The sequence below is a fragment of the Melanotaenia boesemani genome, chromosome 9 (assembly GCF_017639745.1).
Source record: "Melanotaenia boesemani isolate fMelBoe1 chromosome 9, fMelBoe1.pri, whole genome shotgun sequence".
NCBI lineage: Eukaryota > Metazoa > Chordata > Actinopteri > Atheriniformes > Melanotaeniidae > Melanotaenia > Melanotaenia boesemani.
Genome location: NC_055690.1, coordinates 10,356,440 through 10,374,748, shown reverse-complemented (window position 1 = coordinate 10,374,748; position 18,309 = coordinate 10,356,440). Strand labels below are relative to the sequence as shown.

The window sequence follows — 18,309 nt, the reverse complement described above, 5'->3', positions numbered from 1 at the left end:
GCAGCACAGTGCTTATTCAATTCTCTCAGTTACTTTTTCTAACTTCAGTGTTGCTATTACTGTAAATCAAATTATATGCTTTCAAACATTTTTTAATAAAAATATATAAATAAATAATAATAACGAAAAAACTGAAAGGATAAAGGTGAAAGCAAAATACAATCAATCAAGATAGTTAAACAAAAAGACTACATTTAGTAATGGGTGACAAAGTCATACAAAAATGAACAGGAATCCAATATACCTTCGATTTTAGTTAGTTAATAATCATTCTTGGTTATTTCACAACTATATGGAAATATAATTGTTATCTTCATGTTTGCCAACATACTTTAGTCAAATATATACATATGAAAAAAGCACAGAGCTTAATAAATTAAATCAATCATTGTATTTGTATGTAATGATTTGTGATTTTGTATCACCAATTTGACATTCTAATTGGTCATGACAAATAACCAATAAAATAAAAGTAGCTACAATATGCCAGTCCAATATTTCTAATATATAACAGAGCATTTTGTCCTAGCAATGTAACCTACTAGTGGGCTACAGCATAGTAACTTGATACTCAACTCTTGCCTTGACGAAGTTGACTTAACTCTACAGATCACTCAGATTTTTTTAAATCTTGTTTACATGATTTACTTGAAGCTTCAGCAGGCAATCTTTTTTTTTCTTTAATAACATTAGTAGACTGAGACAGTGTGATTTACGTTAAGGCTATGTGCACACAGAGACAAGTTGAGATATATTCACTTAAGTCAATGTGTTGCAGTTCCCCAGTTTGATCACTAGAAAACAGTAAACACTTCAATTAAATCCTGTCTTGGGCAGGTTACTAATGTTCCTTCATATACAACAAAACATACCAAAAAACAAACAAAAAACTGTCACTAACTTTTGTTCAGTGGATAAAAGCATGGCAAGCACAAGGACAATTTTCTATTTTGATGGAGGCATATACTCATAATTATATAGATATAAATTTCCCTGAGGACCCCCAAATTTTCCTGACGACTCTCCAAAGGGATTAATAAAGTATTTCTATTCTATTCTATATATGTTGATTCCATCCAATATGGCCCTCCATTCCTCTAGCTAGGCCTCCAAACTGGTTTTTTCATGTCTTAGCTCCATGGAAACCGTGGAAAGCATCCCTTATATTGAATTTAAAATTTATTTGTTTGCAGAAACCACATGATTAAGAATCTGACATATTTTGTTTCCAGACTGCCAGAGAGGGGCTTTAGCTGCAAAATACTCACAGAGACAAAATGCTTTCTGGAAGTTCTCTTATTGTAAAATTCAGAATCATAGTTAGACAAAATGGTTTTTAGCTCTTTGGTTTGGTCCATTTGTAGTTATATGTAGGCTGCATTAGAAGGAATGTATACTCATTACTGTTCAGACTTTCTAGATGAAAGTTTTAATATTTGATCATTATTTATTAACACAGCTCAAAAAATAGAAAATAACTGAGATTGATCAAAATTACAAAAATAGTCATACAAAAACAAGTTGATACCACATAAAGTCATAAAACAGCACTAAAAATAATGTCCATTTTACAGTTTAACATTAAGAAAAAAATCTGAATTTTAAAATAAAAAACAATCAAGCAAAGCAGTGTTTTTATTTGATCACAAAATTCTTACATTTTTTTGTGAAGTTTTCATTTCCCATTTAGAAAAAAAGAAATCTTACCTCACAAATCCTTCACTAAACTGAAGTTCAAAATCTTTAAATATACACCAGCTAAATAAGTCAAAGTCAAGATTTGTGTATTACAAAATCTTAAGTGGAAATAGGCAACAGTTTTCTTTTTTTAAGCTATATTCATAGTCAGATTTTAAGTATACCTTTTCGTGATCAAATATGCTTTGCCTTATTTCAGTACATTAATCTAGTAGACTTTTACCCCAATCAACTTAGGAACACTTTGAGGAGCAGTGTGGAGTTCAATATCGTTACCATGTTAATTTGGAAGTTTGTGACCTATCCAGGGTGTACACTATCTATGGCCACATAGCAGCCTGGTAAAAGCTACCTCCTGAACACCAGTACACTCAACTTAACTTTTCATCACAAGCTTCAAATGCTCCTTTTATTTAGCTTCCCTGCAGTCCACCCCAGATCACATTAACCCACATTAACACTACAGTACACAATGCAGTAAAAATAGTTGTACACAAAGATCACAAACACTGGCACACACACATTTGAAAACAAACAATGAAAATACAATAAAAGTTAAATAATTTGATGGTGATGTTTTCACTATCTATTGAGTGACAACAGCACATAGAATATTTCAGGGTGTTGTCACTTCTACCATTAACATGCACAAAACAAAAGTTGTTGTTGCTCTTTCTTGCACCATATCTCCATTGCCTCTGTCACCCTCATTTGTGCATGTTATCTGTGTGTGAGTGTGTGTGTCTAATTACAACCTCTTCTATATTGGACCACATCACCCCCCACTAACTCTCTCTCCACAGCAGGGATCAGTGGCAGTGAATGAGCAGCTCGCTGTATCACTGTTAATACCAGTAAGAAAGAGGGAGGGAGGAAAGAAGAGGGAGTCATTCTCTCCTTCTACCTCTGTACTTTTGCATGAAAGAGAACAAGAAAAGCAGTAAAACCATCAAACTAAATTCTATCTAAGTCCTTTATTGGAATTTACCACTGGGAGAAGAGGAAAACTGTGAGGGACACAGAAAGAGAGAGGGATGTGAGAAGAAAGGGGAGAACAAAAGCACTGGAGATAAACAGAAACCGGGAAAAAAAAAGCTCTATTAAGGAAGGAACAAAGAAGACCCCACTGTCCATCCACTATACTGGAAGTCTGAGACAGGACTACCACTGGAACAATGTCCAACAACAAGTGAAACAGAAGAACAAGCAGCTGAGAAGAATTCTGATCACACAAAAGGGTGAGGACAGTCAGTAGGCTTATAGAGGCATGCTGGCAGTGCGTAATCTCCTTACACTGTGTTTATATGTACTTGCATGCAATGGGGTACTGGCATGCACAGAGATCCGGCTGACATGTGTTCCCTAATTGTTTAAACTACATAATTTATATTTTAAGAGGTTTAAAATTTCCAAAAAATAACTGAATAACAATCACTCTCAGACACCACAAAACTACTAAATAAATAAAGAAATAAAGAAGAAGAAGAAAAGAAAAGAAAAGAAGAAAAACTATCATTATGGTGACTAATGTACACTGCAAAGGTTGTACCACTGTTTAAAATATAACATTTGTTGTGAAATATATAACGAAGGTAACCAACAGATAATGTGTGCCTTTTATTTTTTTCTTTACCTGTTTTGCTTTAGCCTGTCACTATATCACTAACAGTCTATCTACAGTAAAAACAGCCAAAGTGCAGTGGAAATGTAGAGTAGTAACAACGATTCAACCGTTTGGGATGGCCCAGAAAATTACTGACAGCCTTTGTGATCCATATGACTAGCAGCCCCATTACAAGCTTTACTGTGCCAGCTTGCCTCGCCCAGCAGGGGACTGGTGATGTGTTCCCCTCTGGCCTTTTTGCAAGCAGTGAGTAACAGGAAGAAATTAGATTTGGGTCCACAGTTTGTAAATAAATGTTTATTTAAGCTGAAAATGTTTAGGACATTGGCAGTGCTTTCTGGGCCTCTCAGAAGAGAATACTTTTTACTGCTTTCTTTTCAGTCTGTCTTTGATGATGTGTCTTCATCTATAGGTAAAAAATCTGATATGTTAGTATATACAAGGCATGACTGCACACAACCTTTGTCCCAGACCTCTGCAAGGGTAATTAGTCGCTAAAATATTGATAAGATGTGTGTGTGGGGACTGAGAGAGGCACATTTCATGTGTTTGTATCACATGTGCCTTTGCAAGAATGTGGCAATTATTCACATTTTATTGTGACACCAATTTTATGACCTTCCATTCATTGGAGAGACAACAAAGGTCAATAAGGACGAGAGAAAAAGACCCAGCAGGGAAGGAAACACTATAATACAGCTGGAGGTCTTAAGCTGAAATATAATTCTCCTCTCGGTCTACAAGATGTTTTTCTGGTATGCTATGGGGCCATTTTGGAACTTAACCTGTAGTAGTATAGTAGTGTAGTAGTAGTATACATGTATAAGGGCAGAAGATATGAAATGTTTATCAAATATAGTGATGAATACAATTGAAGGTTGTAGTCATTTTGATACAAAGATGTAAGCCTTTCATGGCTTCAGCTGCTTTTTGTCTGTAATCATCTCAGTTGTCATTCCTTTTAAAGATATTTTTGAGATTTAGAGTATTGATTGGACTTGCAATATAAAAGTTGCAATATATGTGCTTTAAGTTTTGAATTAATGAGTTTTTTCAAATTCCCCCAATTCTTATACACACATGTAAAAAAGAAAAAAAAATCTAATTTTAATAAAAATGACTGGTAATCCCCAACAAAATGATCAGAATTGCTTCCAAATTTTCACATAATTTAATTATATTGTTATGGGTACTAATTATCTGATGACGTAATGGTAGTACTAAATAGGCTATTTTTCTGCATATAGCTAGATAGATAGATAGATAGATAGATAGATAGATAGATAGATAGATAGATAGATAGATAGATAGATAGATAGATAGATAGATAGATAGATAGATAGATAGATAGATAGATAGATAGATAGATAGATAGATAGATTTAGTTTTTAGCATTTAGTGGCATTTAGTTGGATGTGCCTAAAATTCCTAAACCGCAGCTAAAACAAAATTAAATAATAAAGAGCAACTGTAATAAAACGGGACGAAACTTTTGTATATTCCCTCTCAGATAGTATAGTACAGACACATACACACATTTGTACTTTCTGCTTGTTTTAGCCAAATAGAAGTCTAACTGTATAATTTCTTCAGCAAATGACCTGTTACACATTATTACTGCCTGATGCAGTGAACATTACAGATGAAAGGTGATGCTAAGGGAGTTATTTAAGCTTAAACCCAGACTCTGTTTTATACCTCAGATGTAACTGAAGCTGGATGACTTATCAAAGAGAAGCTAAAACACAATGACTAATGAGGTCGAGGTGTCACAGCTGCCATGTGTCAAAAAGTCAAAGGATCAAACTTTATAGGCTCATGAAAGGCGGCTAAATAATTTACTAAGGCTCAGGCTAATACCCATACACACAAACACACACGTAAACAATTGCGTGCGTGTGTGTGTGTGGGGCAGTTGGCGAGTGTGTCTGTAAGTGTTGATGTGACCTGAATAAGCCAAGTTTCCTTCTTTTAATGTCTAAAATCTACTGTATAACCATAGATTGCATGTATTTTTTGTGTATCATGAAGATTTAGTTTAGATGTTTTCTCTCTTACAAAACTGTAACTTGGTTATCAGAATATATTTTGGATCAAGGCTGGGTCAAATCTTTCTGGCCATCCAAAAGTGTCAAAATGGCTTTTAGTTTGATCTCTAGTTGTTCTCTTTTCACTTTTTTGTGTCATCAAATCATCAAATGATAACTGGGATGTAGTCAAGCAGTTTTGAGCTACTTTGTGAGCAGTGATGCTTAGACTTTTCTCCTTTCTTAACTTTACTGACTTCATGTAATGTACCTAACCATTTCAGACAAAAACAGAGACACCAATATCAGCATTGTGCACATTTTTGAGTCTTGTTCCCCCTTTTAAACCCATGTAAATTATGTATGTACAGTAGGCATAGAAAAAACAATGACATTGAATCTGTTTCAAACATTTAAAAAAAATATATAGAATTTAAATAATAATAATAAAAAGTCTATTTTATGTAGAAATTTTCATAGATTTTATGCTGAACTTTAAGTTTTTGGAAATCCATTTTTGTATATAACATTTATGGACAACTTGATAAATGCAAGTCCTTATTTTCTTTGTCTCTAAAGGTCTACAGGTTGCTACCGATGTCCAACCATAAGGATAGAAACCAGAGCCATGGTCATTTTACAGCAGGTAAACACACCTCCACACGTTAACATAAAACACATACAAAGCTAATAGCTCAACTCTCATTAATTACATGTGCATTAAAGTGTGATGTTTCCTCTTTATCATCTCTCACTCACAAACACACCAAGAAAATAAATCATCCAAAATCAGAAAAAAATGTCCTTCTATGTGCGTGTAAAAGCATGCAGGGTCAGCCTCTCGGATACTCAATAATGCTTTGCTGAACTTGTCTGCCTTTCTGATCGACTAATGAGCTCTGACAGCGTTCCCCTGCTGTGGAGGCACAAGTAGGCCGAGCCAATAAACTGGCCAAACTCAGACAGATCAGACTAGCCTTTGCTGTGGATGTTTATTTTATCATCACACACGCTCTGATCTCTATCACAACCTACAGGTTTTATACAACTGTTCAGTGCAAGAAAACGCGTGAGTTTATTGCTGCTGCATCTGGAATTATTTTATTTTAATTTATTTATTTATTTTTTTTTTTTTGTGGGATGAAAAACATGATTGTGGATCAAATTTACTCAACTAATTACCTTTGTATTGCTGGTGCGATGGACATTTTAGACATGACTCAATTGTAACGACAACATGGAAGAATTAATTTTCATTAAATGCACCTAAAAGTCTTTTGTTTTTCCTTGGAATATATTTTTTCCTTTTGTTTTTTTAACAGGAAACATTTATGAGTCAATAACTTTTGTGGAATTGATCTGAAAGAAATTCTGTACTGTTCATACAAAATGACAGACTTTCTGTAGATGGTCTCAAATCCCAAATGATGGGTAGATGTTAATGTAGTGAGCATGGCAGTAAAAATGAACCAGAAGGGATCTGATTGGACACTGGAGGCCTGGGATCCAAATGTGCGGCGTCTCAGCTACAGATACAACACACTCATCAAGGTAAATTTTGGCTCCAGTCTGGGATAATTAGGATGTTTGTGGTTTGAGATTAGTGTAATGTATGGACTATGGGCTTTGAAATTACCACAGAAATGTAAAGTTATCCAACGTAAGTTGAAAAAGAGAAGACTGGAGAAGCTCCAGTAACCTTCAATACATTAGCTGTCCACTATAAACAAATCAAACAGATAAATAGTAAAATATGATTAATAAATAAAAGACATCACAGTACATGCATGTAGAAGTAAAATTATGTAAAAAAAAAAAAATTTGGCATATGATGTATTTGACTGACTGGATTTATTAATGACGCACCATCAGCCCTTTTGTACACTGCTGAACAAAAATGGCACGTAAATACAGACACTTAGTGTTTGTGGTCTTTGGGCTTTCACAATTAGAAAAGAAAGCATAGTCTTTGTCTTTTTAGTTGCAGCACATTGTAAGTTTCAACATTGCATGATGTTTGTACAAAATGAAAATTTGTACTTTGTTTTTATCCACTTTTTAATCCACTGAACAATGGAGTAATAATTGTGCCACCAAACAACACATTTTAGCAGAGTTCATTTTTCTGTGTATTGACATAATTAACCACATATACACAGATTTTATCTAATTAAGTTATAACAAAATGATGGGAAAATATTCAGTTCACAAAAGATTTTTCATTTAAGCCATTATGCTGATCATTTAACACTATCCAGGACAAACTTTTGCATTAAGCTTCAAAGCGACAGGGAAGTGACCATTAATAAGAAAAACGTTTTAAAGTAAAGACTGCACGTAATCATAAACGGCCCTCAGGAGCAGTGATTTATGAAACACCGAGTAATCACCTGGATGATTTTCCATCTAATTCACAAAAGTTGTTCTGCTTATAAATGACACTGATTGTAAGATGTTAAAAAAAAACATTTTTAAAACCAGTGTCTCTCCCTCAAAGGTAATTGTTTCTTGTTAATCAGATTTATTAAAATTCCACTGTGATGGAGGCCTGGTGTTCATTCAGCTGCTTGCCCTCATTTACTGGACAACCACAATGAGAACAGAACTGAGATTATATGTGTGTGTACATGAGTGTGTGCATGTGTTAAAGAGACAGAGTGTATGTGTGTCATGTATAACACAGAAGAAGAAAGAGCAGGAAAAATCAGCCACAGCAGCCAAGAATAATCCCACTTTCTCCCTTTCCAGAAACAGGAAATCAAGGCTGATACTGAGAAGTGTTCATGACTAATTTCCTTTGGCACTTGTGATTAATTGATTACACTTTTTTCAAGTATAGACAAAGTGTTTCATCACTGATGAAAAGTTTCTGAAACACCAGCAGAGGGCAGACTCTGACCTGCAGGCAGACGTTTTAACTCTGATACACTATTAATGAGATACAACAAAGCTGAATTTATAACTTTTTGTGAGGTTTTAAGACTGGACTAAAAAGACAGTTACCAAGTAATAATGCAAACCTCATATCCATCATAGCATTTCACATATATTTGTGTAATGTGCCAATATGGCAGAATGATTACTTCTTGTAAGCTGATTGAAGATCAGCATCAAATAACAGAAAGAAACAGCTAAATAAATCACTGGTGATCATGTTGAATTATTAGTCAGACAGATACTCCCCCCAGACATTAGTAGACACCAAAATATAAGTCAAAAGAACAGTTATAACTGACTTGAATATCCATACATATACATAATGATATAACATGTCACATTTAAAAAAAAACCCATAGGATATGTATTTTAAATATTCTCCTTGGGCACTTTTACATTTGGTGTTTTAACTGCTACATACGCTTTCTCAGTTGTTATTCATGTGACTTTTCTTTGTAGGCAGAATAGACACCATACTCATGTTATTTGATCACTGAAGTAGAAAGAAGAGCTACTCTGTCTGCGTTTTTATGGCTAGGTTAATTCAGGGACAAATACCAGTACAATTATCCTGTCACTATATCTCACCCTGTGACCTTTTGATTCATTTATATGATCTATGAAAATGCTAATGAGACAAGCTGGAAGTGTATTTATCACTGTTAACAGCTGTCTTGTCTCACATCTTTTCTGTAACTGGTTTCTTTCACACTTCGTTGTCCAGTTCTAACTGCTTCTTTGCAGGTTGATTCAGTGTCTATGGCAAAAAGTTTGGAAGACATGTTTGATAAAAAAAAAGGTTTTTGTCTGGTAATGAACATCAACACAGGATAGATTTCCTGGAGGATGTCTTCTTACCTATAAATACACATACACATACATTATCTTTGATAATGAGCTGATTCTTACCACGGAGACATCTTATGTTGTGTGAATAGCATAGCTGTGATTATGACTTAAAGCAAGCCTTTAAGTCTTCAAAGTTATTTTAGTTTTTGGACTACTGTCACCACCTGCTTTGATGAGGTGTTCAGCTGCCACAGGCAGAACAGAAAGTTCTGATGATTGACCATCCAGCACAAGGCTGGTTGTGAATCATTAGACACATTTTGAACATTGTTGTGCATTAAGAACTAAAAGGGCAGCTATTTTCTCCAGTAGTTGGTGCAAGCCTAAAATAAGTATGATCGTAACAACCTATCCCACACTCCATGATGACAGTGTTCAATAAATGCTAAATGTGGGAGCAAAAAAGTGTTTACCAACAACTTCAATATATGAAATCAACAGTAACAACCAGATAAAGAAAAACTGTAGTAGACTCCTGGTCAAGTTATTGCCCCATTTGAAGGTGTGTTTGTTCCTACCAACTACAAGCAATCCCATTTCTACTCAGAGGATCACTGTAACAGCTGGGAATTAACCAGACCTGCTATGAACTGAACTGAAACTTCCCTCATGTTGCTACATTACTTTTCTCACACTTTCATACTGTAATGAGCGACTCAGACAACAAGTATTACATGTTGACAGTTTTTTATTTTGAACACCACACACAGAACAGCAGAGGGGGGGGCATCGTGCCCAGAGTCACGATGCCACCATGAAACCAGAATTACGAACAAAACACATGAACTAAACAACGGATAAAAGCAATTTGATAACATCACATTAATTTAACTGCTAACATCAGTCAAAGGACTATTCCTGTTAAAACATTCGTAGCCATGAGTCTTTGCTGCTTTGTTAGCTCAGAACGCTACAATAGTTTTTGTAATTCAGTTATGGGAAAAAGGAACAGAAAAATATAGATTGTGTCAGTGCTGTGTTATTCCTGCCCCACACTGGCAAAAACATGTTTAGAAGACTGTGTAAAATGAGCAAACACACATCAGTTTGTTGCTTTGAAGTCTGTGAATACATTCATTAGAATTAAAATGAATTTGAAGTTATTCATTGTTTTTTTAATGGATTTATTTGTTAGTTCAGCAAAGAAAAAAGAAACTACAAGAAGATCTTGAGAGAAGAACAGTTGATATTTTCACAGAAAATAAATTTGGATATTGTTTTTTTATGGAGGTGGTGATTGCTTCCTCGGTCTTTCTCGCTGTACCTTGTTAGTTTTTTTTTACCTTTCCACACAGGAGTTACATTAGCAGCTGCAAGCCAATACCTCACTCCTGTCTAGTCTAAATTATTTACCTGAAGAGAGAGATGATAACACGTACTCATCCACTGCAGGCAGCATGGACAACAATGTTGCTTACTTCACTCATGATTATACAAAACAATGTCTGCATGAGTTCACAGCAGTAACCACGGAGTAAGTCTTTTTCCTGAATCTGCAGTGAGTATGCTGCAGATTACTGAACAGGCTAATGTTACTCATCTATTATGCACCTCCATTCAAAGAGGATCTGTTGAAGTGAGATGACTTCTGCTTTAGTCATTTAATGAGAAAAAAAACTACTAGTCAAGTTGTGAACTTAATCATGATTTTGCTACATTTAGACCTATGGTACATTTTACTGCGTTACTCAGGATTGCTTAAAGCCATTTCAATTCCATTTTTACTACATTGTATCTAACAAATATTGTTTACTCTGCAGGCTGAAAATAAAACACTTAATGTGATGATAGTGGGTCATGATTTCTTCCTGGCTGTCTTTTTTTGCTTAGTTTGTTTGTGACTTTATGGACTTTATTGACTTTCTGTCAATGAGAGACAGATGGTTGTGATGGGGTCACACTTACAGTTTGCCTAAATCAAAGTCTGGTCAGTCAACAATTCGTAGTTGTACATGAGCACGTTAGCAATTTAAATACATTTTTATAGAGATTGATTGGGATGAGAAAACATCAATTTTAGATGAAATCCAGCACTATCATAAGTATGTAATAGTCCTCAATGCAAGCCAGTGCAAGCTTGTTTTATGGTCTGTTACCAAGAGTTTCATTGTGTAGTTTGTTTCACTCGAGAAATAACATATACCTATACTCATATACTTATACCTACAGTGTATTGTGTACCAATTCTCTGTTTTTTGTTTGTGTTTTTTTTATGTTTTTATGTTTTACATGTTTCTTTTTAGGTTTTTCACAACATAATTTACCCAAATTGGTTAAAATCTTAGATAAAAAGCTGTCTGTTTTATTTGGAGCAATGTCCTTCATTATACTTGAAGTCCAAGACTGATTCATAAAGGAGATTTTAGACTTTTCAAACCAAATGAATCACTGTGGCCATCAGCTATGTTTCTTATTTGTTTTTGTTGTTGGGTGCAGGGTGAGGGATGTAAAGGAAATTCATTGGGGTTTTTTTATGCTAGGTGTCTGCTTCTACTAGAGACAACACTGAAAATACAGAATCCAAACATTAAATGTACAGGTCAGAAAATCAAGCAAATCCAGTTTTAGGGTATGAAAAACCATACTGTAGTATGATAAGTCATGCATGTTCTATTAATAAGTTATACTACAGTATCATTCAGGGTTTCTGTTAGGTATCACAAGAATAGTATGTAAGAAGTAAGAAAAGTATGTTTATGCAAACTGTTTACCTATATATAAAAAACTTATTTCAAAATTTGTGTCCCAAATCCATACAATGTTATGACTGATGCAGTATAGAGCTGAGTGACGACTCCAAAATCACACATGAAATATTTTCATGACAAACATGACAACAGTTGAGCTCAGTGGCATAGATTTAAAAAGATACTGTATATTTGATCCATCCATCCATCCATCCATCCATCCATCCATCCATCCATCCATCCATCCATCCATCCATCCATCCATCCATCCATCCATCCATCCATCCGTTATCTATACCGCTTCATCCTTTAAGGGTCATGGGGAAACTGGAGCCTAACCCAGCATTTAGCAGGTGAGATGCAGGGTACACCCTGGGCAGGTCACCAGTCCATCGCAGGTCATGCAATATCTCATTTTTGGCAAAAGCATTTTCCTTTATGCATTTCCAGATTTTCCCTTCAGAATCTACCATCAGTGGGTTCTTTTTTAGGCTGCACTGTGGTTAGCACTGGCACTTCTAGTTTCATCCCACAATCCAAAAACATGCATATGGTGTTAATTTGTGATTCTATAATGATCATAGGTAGGATTTTACGTGGCTGTTTGTCCCTGTGATGAATTGGCCATCCAACCAGAGTGTACTATGCCTATTGCCTGAAAGGAATAGGCTCCCCCTCAACCATGAACTGGAATTAGCAGATATGGAAGAAGCTTAACAGTAATGATGTATACATAAATAATATTCACCTCCACATCAGTACCATAAGAGGCACTGGTCCAATGAGAAATAAGCAAAAAATGAGACAAATGTGAAGTAAATATGAATAAAGAAGTAACTATGAAGTAAAAACAAAGTGAGGAAAAGCACAGGTTTAGAAATACAAAAGAGGAGAGAGACAGAAAGAAAGAAACCCAACAGATCCTCAGTGTTGAATAATTCAGCATATGCTTCTGATAGTTCGTCATTAGCCGTGCTCCCTTCTGCTTGTTCTGTCACAGGTTGTATCTGCATGTGTGGGTGCAACAGGTGCGTAGTGGTGTAATGTTCCTGTGGCTCAGTTTGCCAGACAGAGTATTTACTTAATTAAACATACATGTATGTAACACAAACTCTAACGACTATTCACCTCCCCAATCCACACAGCCAGAGATGTTCATCCCAAAGTGAACAGTTTATCTCTCATGCTACACAGAGTTAGCATTCCTCCCATCACTCTTTGTTTTTACACAGTAAAAAAGGAGGCAGGAAAGAAACAAAAACAGACAGAAACATTGACAGCTTCTGAAATGATGGGTCTTTCAGGGAGTAAAGTGAGCACGCTAACAAAATTTCAGAGCATTACATTTATCTGATTCTTAAAAGCAGGGTTGTTGTTTATCTTAAAGGAGGGTTTGTTTGGAAATCATGAAGCTCTGTACCAGTTTATCTCAAACAATTTAGTGGTTGTTTGAATATGTTTAATAACATTAGGTAGATCCAAACTGTTGACATGCGTCCTCAGAGCCATGCCACTGGTGTGAGTAAAACTGTGGGAAAGGAGAAAAGAAACACAGTGGCACATGTTCAAGTAGACAAAAGAATATTTTGACTGATGTGACAGAACACCTACCAACCTCCAGAGGGATAGCTGGAGTAAAGTGGATTTAGCCAGAAATCTAACACCATAAGACACACCTGAGGAGGAAGTGACATGTTGTTGCCATGGACAACAGGGGAGGCTGTTGAGGGGTGGCTTGACAAAGAATGAGTGCAGGGAGTAAGAGAGCAAGAGGGCTGTTTCAAAAGTTAATGTAGTGAAAACTTCAAAAGGCATTTAAAACTTAGTAGAAGACTGGATTTTAATAATGTTTTTAACTGATTTCTTTATAGACATTTTTATAGTGAAGAAGAAATCTAAAGAAAATTAAAAAGCCACAATGGAATCTACTGTTTTTCGCTTTTTTGTGACCCTGCTAGAATCTAGGATGTTTACTTCTGGACCTGATGATTTTACTGTATTTTTTTAAAATCACTTAAAAGGGAATTTGAAGTTTTTTTAAGGTTAATCAAGGGAAAAAAACAGGTGCACTGCTGGAGTTTACATGTGATGAACTGAGCTTGAAGAAGAACCACATAGATTTTTAACTTTTGAATTTCCATGACTGCTGCAGACTTTGTCAAACCCTGCATTTCTGTACGCCTGTAAGGAAGACACAGAGGCAACTAAAATTAAATAAACATCAGATCAGTTCACATACATCTGTACATGTGGATATCCTTGGAATGGGAGACTGTTAATGCTGGATAACTTTGTTGGAGTCTGCATGTTTGTGAGTTTGTACTGGGCATGTGAAGATGTACAAGCGTCGGGACTACGTAGAGCTCTATGAGAAGGATCAGGCCAAATGGGCGCTGATACGCAATGTCAATACTGTGATGAAACACACTACACTCCTGCCGGTACGCTGCAAGTGTGTGTGTGTGTTTTTGTGTGGCTTAAGACTCATGAATCATAATGTCTTTTATCTATGGGTATTGTTTTAGATAAGATGATAAATGTCTTCTTTAGCTGATGAATCTTTATACACATGATATATTTCTGCATCCCTACACAGTTATAATTTATCCTACAGATCGGTTGGATTGATGGGTATAAAACATCTAGTATGCAACATTTAGTGGGTCTACTGTGAGATTAAATACCCATTACTATAGTTTAATTAAGGTAGAATGACATGAAAATGAAATACACTGTTTATTTTACCTTATATTGAGCAGTTTGTATCTACAGACATCATGGGCCCACTTTCTTACTGTCTGCTACGTTGCACCACCATGTTTCTATAGTAACCCAAAACTGATTAAGCGAATTTTGGCTCTAATGAGCACCTTATGCATTTTTTGCAGTTATTTTAGTTTCTTTTTCATTTTTGGAAGGGAAGAGTGAAAACATCTTAGAATTATTTTTGCCCATATGTCCAAAATATACCAGTATTGCATATTTATAGAGTTGTGAGACGGTAATGTTTTTTATTTCCAGTTGTTTTGTGTTGCTATGCATTCAGATGACTTGTTGCATATTTATAACCACATATTTCTAAATGATTAGGGCTTGTGTTTTTGCATGTGTGACACTTTCACATCTTGGAAACCTTTGGCATGTTACAATTTTAAAAGCCACATGTAGGATTATAATAACTGGTTAATATTACAAATTAAGCTGTAAATGTAAAGCTGGGGAAGTAGTAGAAATAGAATAAGTCTACAAGAAAAACTGAAAAAGAAAAAGTGTCAGAATTATATGAGTGTTAGTGTTAGGACTTTCTCTTCTTATGAGACAGATTCTCCTTCATGCTGACATCATAGTATGATCTAATTTCAGCAAATTGATTGCTTTCACGTATGCTGTAACATGCATATCCCTCCCGTCAGAGAGGTGAATTAAAGAGAAAGGCGGTTAGGAAAAAGGCATTTAAGAAAATGAGACATGCCTGCTTTGGGCCTTTAATTTTAGACTGATATGTTACACAACTTTACCAGCTAAATAATTGTTTTGCTGCAGCACAAAACTGTCTTTAGATATTTCTGTCTAGTGACATCAAATCTGTTTGTGAAAAGTATATTGTTAAAAAAGACTTTACTTTTAAAACCAAGTTGTAAAGGATGGTTACCTGTGGTCCTTCACTGTGTTTACTGTGTTAGCAGTGCAAAAACTATAAGTTTTATTTAGCCTTTTTTTTTTATACTTTAATATTCCCAAGGTGGGAAATTCTTTCTCAGCATTTAACCCATCCTAGTTGTTAGGAGAAGTGGGCTGTCAGATTCCAGTGCCCCAGGAGCAGTTGGGGGTTTCAGACAGAGTTAGTTTACTGGTGCTGATCAGTCTTGATTTAGCAGCTGGAATGATTGCAATGAAAGTCAACATAGTAAAAGAACAGTCTGATGAGTTAGAAAGATTCACAGATTGCTTTTCATTTCTGGACCTGATTTTGCCTCTGATTTCTCCCTCCTTCATTGTTATGACTTTGGAAATTATTCAAAGTTTAAATTAATTCTCTGATCCTTTTGTCAAGATCCCAGTTGTAATCTTTTGTTTTAATATGCTTTCTGTGCAGGGGGACTATGTCTGGTTGGACTTGAAGACAGGTCGGGAGTTTGAAGTTCCAATCGGCGCTGTGGTCAAGCTCTGTGACTCAGGACAGATCCAGGTGTTGGATGATGAAGGAAATGTAAGCGCAAAAACATTAATATTAATTTAGAACAAATACACATCTTCCATTTCTTTTTGTAGTTGAAAATTGCTTGACTGTGTCTGCAGTTATTATTTACAGTTCTTAATATACTTCACAATACCTAATCCTATGTTTTTCTTGCACTCTCTATATAAGTACTCTATAATAGCATTTTGTACTTTAGTATTGATGCTTCTACACATTAAACTAGTGGATAATTATCTTGGTTTTAAGTGGTTATAGGTTCTAAGTGCCAAGTCAAGTCATTGTTATGACTCATTATACTTCCCTTTCAGGAGCACTGGATCTCCCCCCAAAATGCCACCAACATCAAGCCGATGCATCCCACATCCATCCATGGTGTGGAAGATATGATCCGGCTGGGGGACCTCAATGAAGCTGGCATCCTCCGAAACTTACTCATTAGATACAGAGAAAAACTTATATATGTGAGTATTTCTACACTAATTTTCCAGATTTTGAAATGTAAAACTACAAGCTACAAATACAGGGAAAAATCAAAGTGTATTACAAGTTCACATGTATTAAACATGATCTCATGATCACCACTATTATTACTTTATCAAAGAAATGTTTGTATAAATGTATACAAATCATAATTTATCTCATGTTTCTCAAATTCATACAAACTATCAACTACCAGTAAGTACCAGGTGTGAATGTCATACTTAAAATGGTTAGATTAATTAATTATTTTAATTAAATATGTTTTTATATTACATTTGAATTATATAAAATTCATATTTATGTAATTTTTGTTTATTTTAAATTTTTTTGTTATATATTTTTTAATAAACACACATTATGAGTCATTCAAACATTATGAGTTCTTGCTCCTAAGCTCTTACCTATATGCTCTTTTCTTTTAACATTGCTGGCTCTGTCATGACTGTGATATAATATTATAGTTGATAAATCACTAATTTAAAAACTGCTAGACTGCTGACAGGTTAGTTTGTTCAAGAACCAGAACTAAAATTCCTTACCTCAGTCCATCCCTGAATTTGATCACATTAACACTGCTACTTTATTTTTTTATCATGAGGTAATGTCTTTATTCAGGGCTTAAAGGGTCTTTATCTACTATCTGAGTATCTCACAAATCCAACCTGCTGTTGGCTGTGTTTGTGCTCTGATCTCAACTTTATACTTGTTTCTGTTCTTTGACCTACTTGTGCTCCTTTATGTTTCCTCTGAAGACAAACTGTGGTGGCAGGGTAAGTCAGTTCGTAGACTTTGGGCATGGACATAGAGTTTCCCAATCCTGCTCTTTGGGACCTACTATCGTACTTGTTTTAGATGTGGGTCCCAAGGAACAAGTTTAGAAAACACTGTTATAGAGAGAGGCACATTCAGCTAAAAATATGTATGGATTAATGCTTTTATTAAATAAACACTTTTAACCCAACCCCTGCATGGCGATAAAAATATCAGCATGCAGCTCATTTCATATTCAACTTTATCTGTAAATGCATGTCTGATGCATGTTTTAAATGTTCTGTTTCTGTCTCATGAAACTTAAACTGAAGTGTCAGGGTTACTTTTCTTACACCTTACATCATTCGTGGTGTCATGTTCATGCAGGACAAGTTAAAATGCTTTATGGGTCTGACTCAGTTGTCTCACTTGGGTTTACTGGTAACCAAGCTCACAAGCTCAACACTGCAGGCTGCTTTAATGGTGATTTAATTCCAACATGGCCGCTTGTTCTCTCGTGGTGGATACTGATATGCTCTCATTGTCATCCTTCAACATCTGAGCTGCCAGACATGCGTCAGCTCATCTACAAGCTTGCTGTTCTCATCCTTCAACAATAAACATCAGAATCTGATGTGTTTAACAAACACTTGATATTATTTTATTCTATTTTGTTTGTTTGCTTTTATTCCTTTAATTTTAGAAAATGTTAAAAACACATAGAACAATAAATGTAACACCCCCTGTAGCTGGAAGTGAACTGTAATTTGAAGTGTAAGCATCAATTTCCATGTAAAGGCTCCTAGTCAATATTATATTACCTGCCACAGGGTTAATACAGAATGTTGTGTTACTTTATGATTAATTTCCCTCAATGAGTCACATTTGATTATTTTACTCAATACATTTATAACAAGCATGTGCCAGTATTGAAAAATTTAAAACAATTTCCTGTTAATCTGGATGTGATTTTATTGGCATAAATGTGGAGCAGCCAAATGTCAACAGGTGTAACAACCAATCATATTTAACAGTCTGAACAATTCCCTGTATGTC

General features: G+C 35.2%; 1 protein-coding gene across 5 annotated transcripts in view; it reads left to right on the top strand.

Moving 5' to 3' along the window:
* The first annotated feature begins 5,977 nt into the window (after window positions 1-5,977).
* myo7aa (myosin VIIAa) overlaps window positions 5,978-18,309 on the top strand; it is a 47,230-nt gene continuing 34,898 nt past the window's right edge. For 4 of the 5 annotated variants that reach the window (XM_041995857.1, XM_041995860.1, XM_041995859.1 and 1 more), the window contains exons 1-3: window positions 5,978-5,995; window positions 15,919-16,032; window positions 16,332-16,484. In XM_041995857.1, coding sequence (XP_041851791.1) covers window positions 5,978-5,995; window positions 15,919-16,032; window positions 16,332-16,484 — 285 coding nt within the window. Of the gene's footprint in view, window positions 5,996-15,918; window positions 16,033-16,331; window positions 16,485-17,255; window positions 17,274-18,309 lie in introns of all 5 variants that reach the window. The other variant, XM_041995858.1, reaches the window with a different exon arrangement.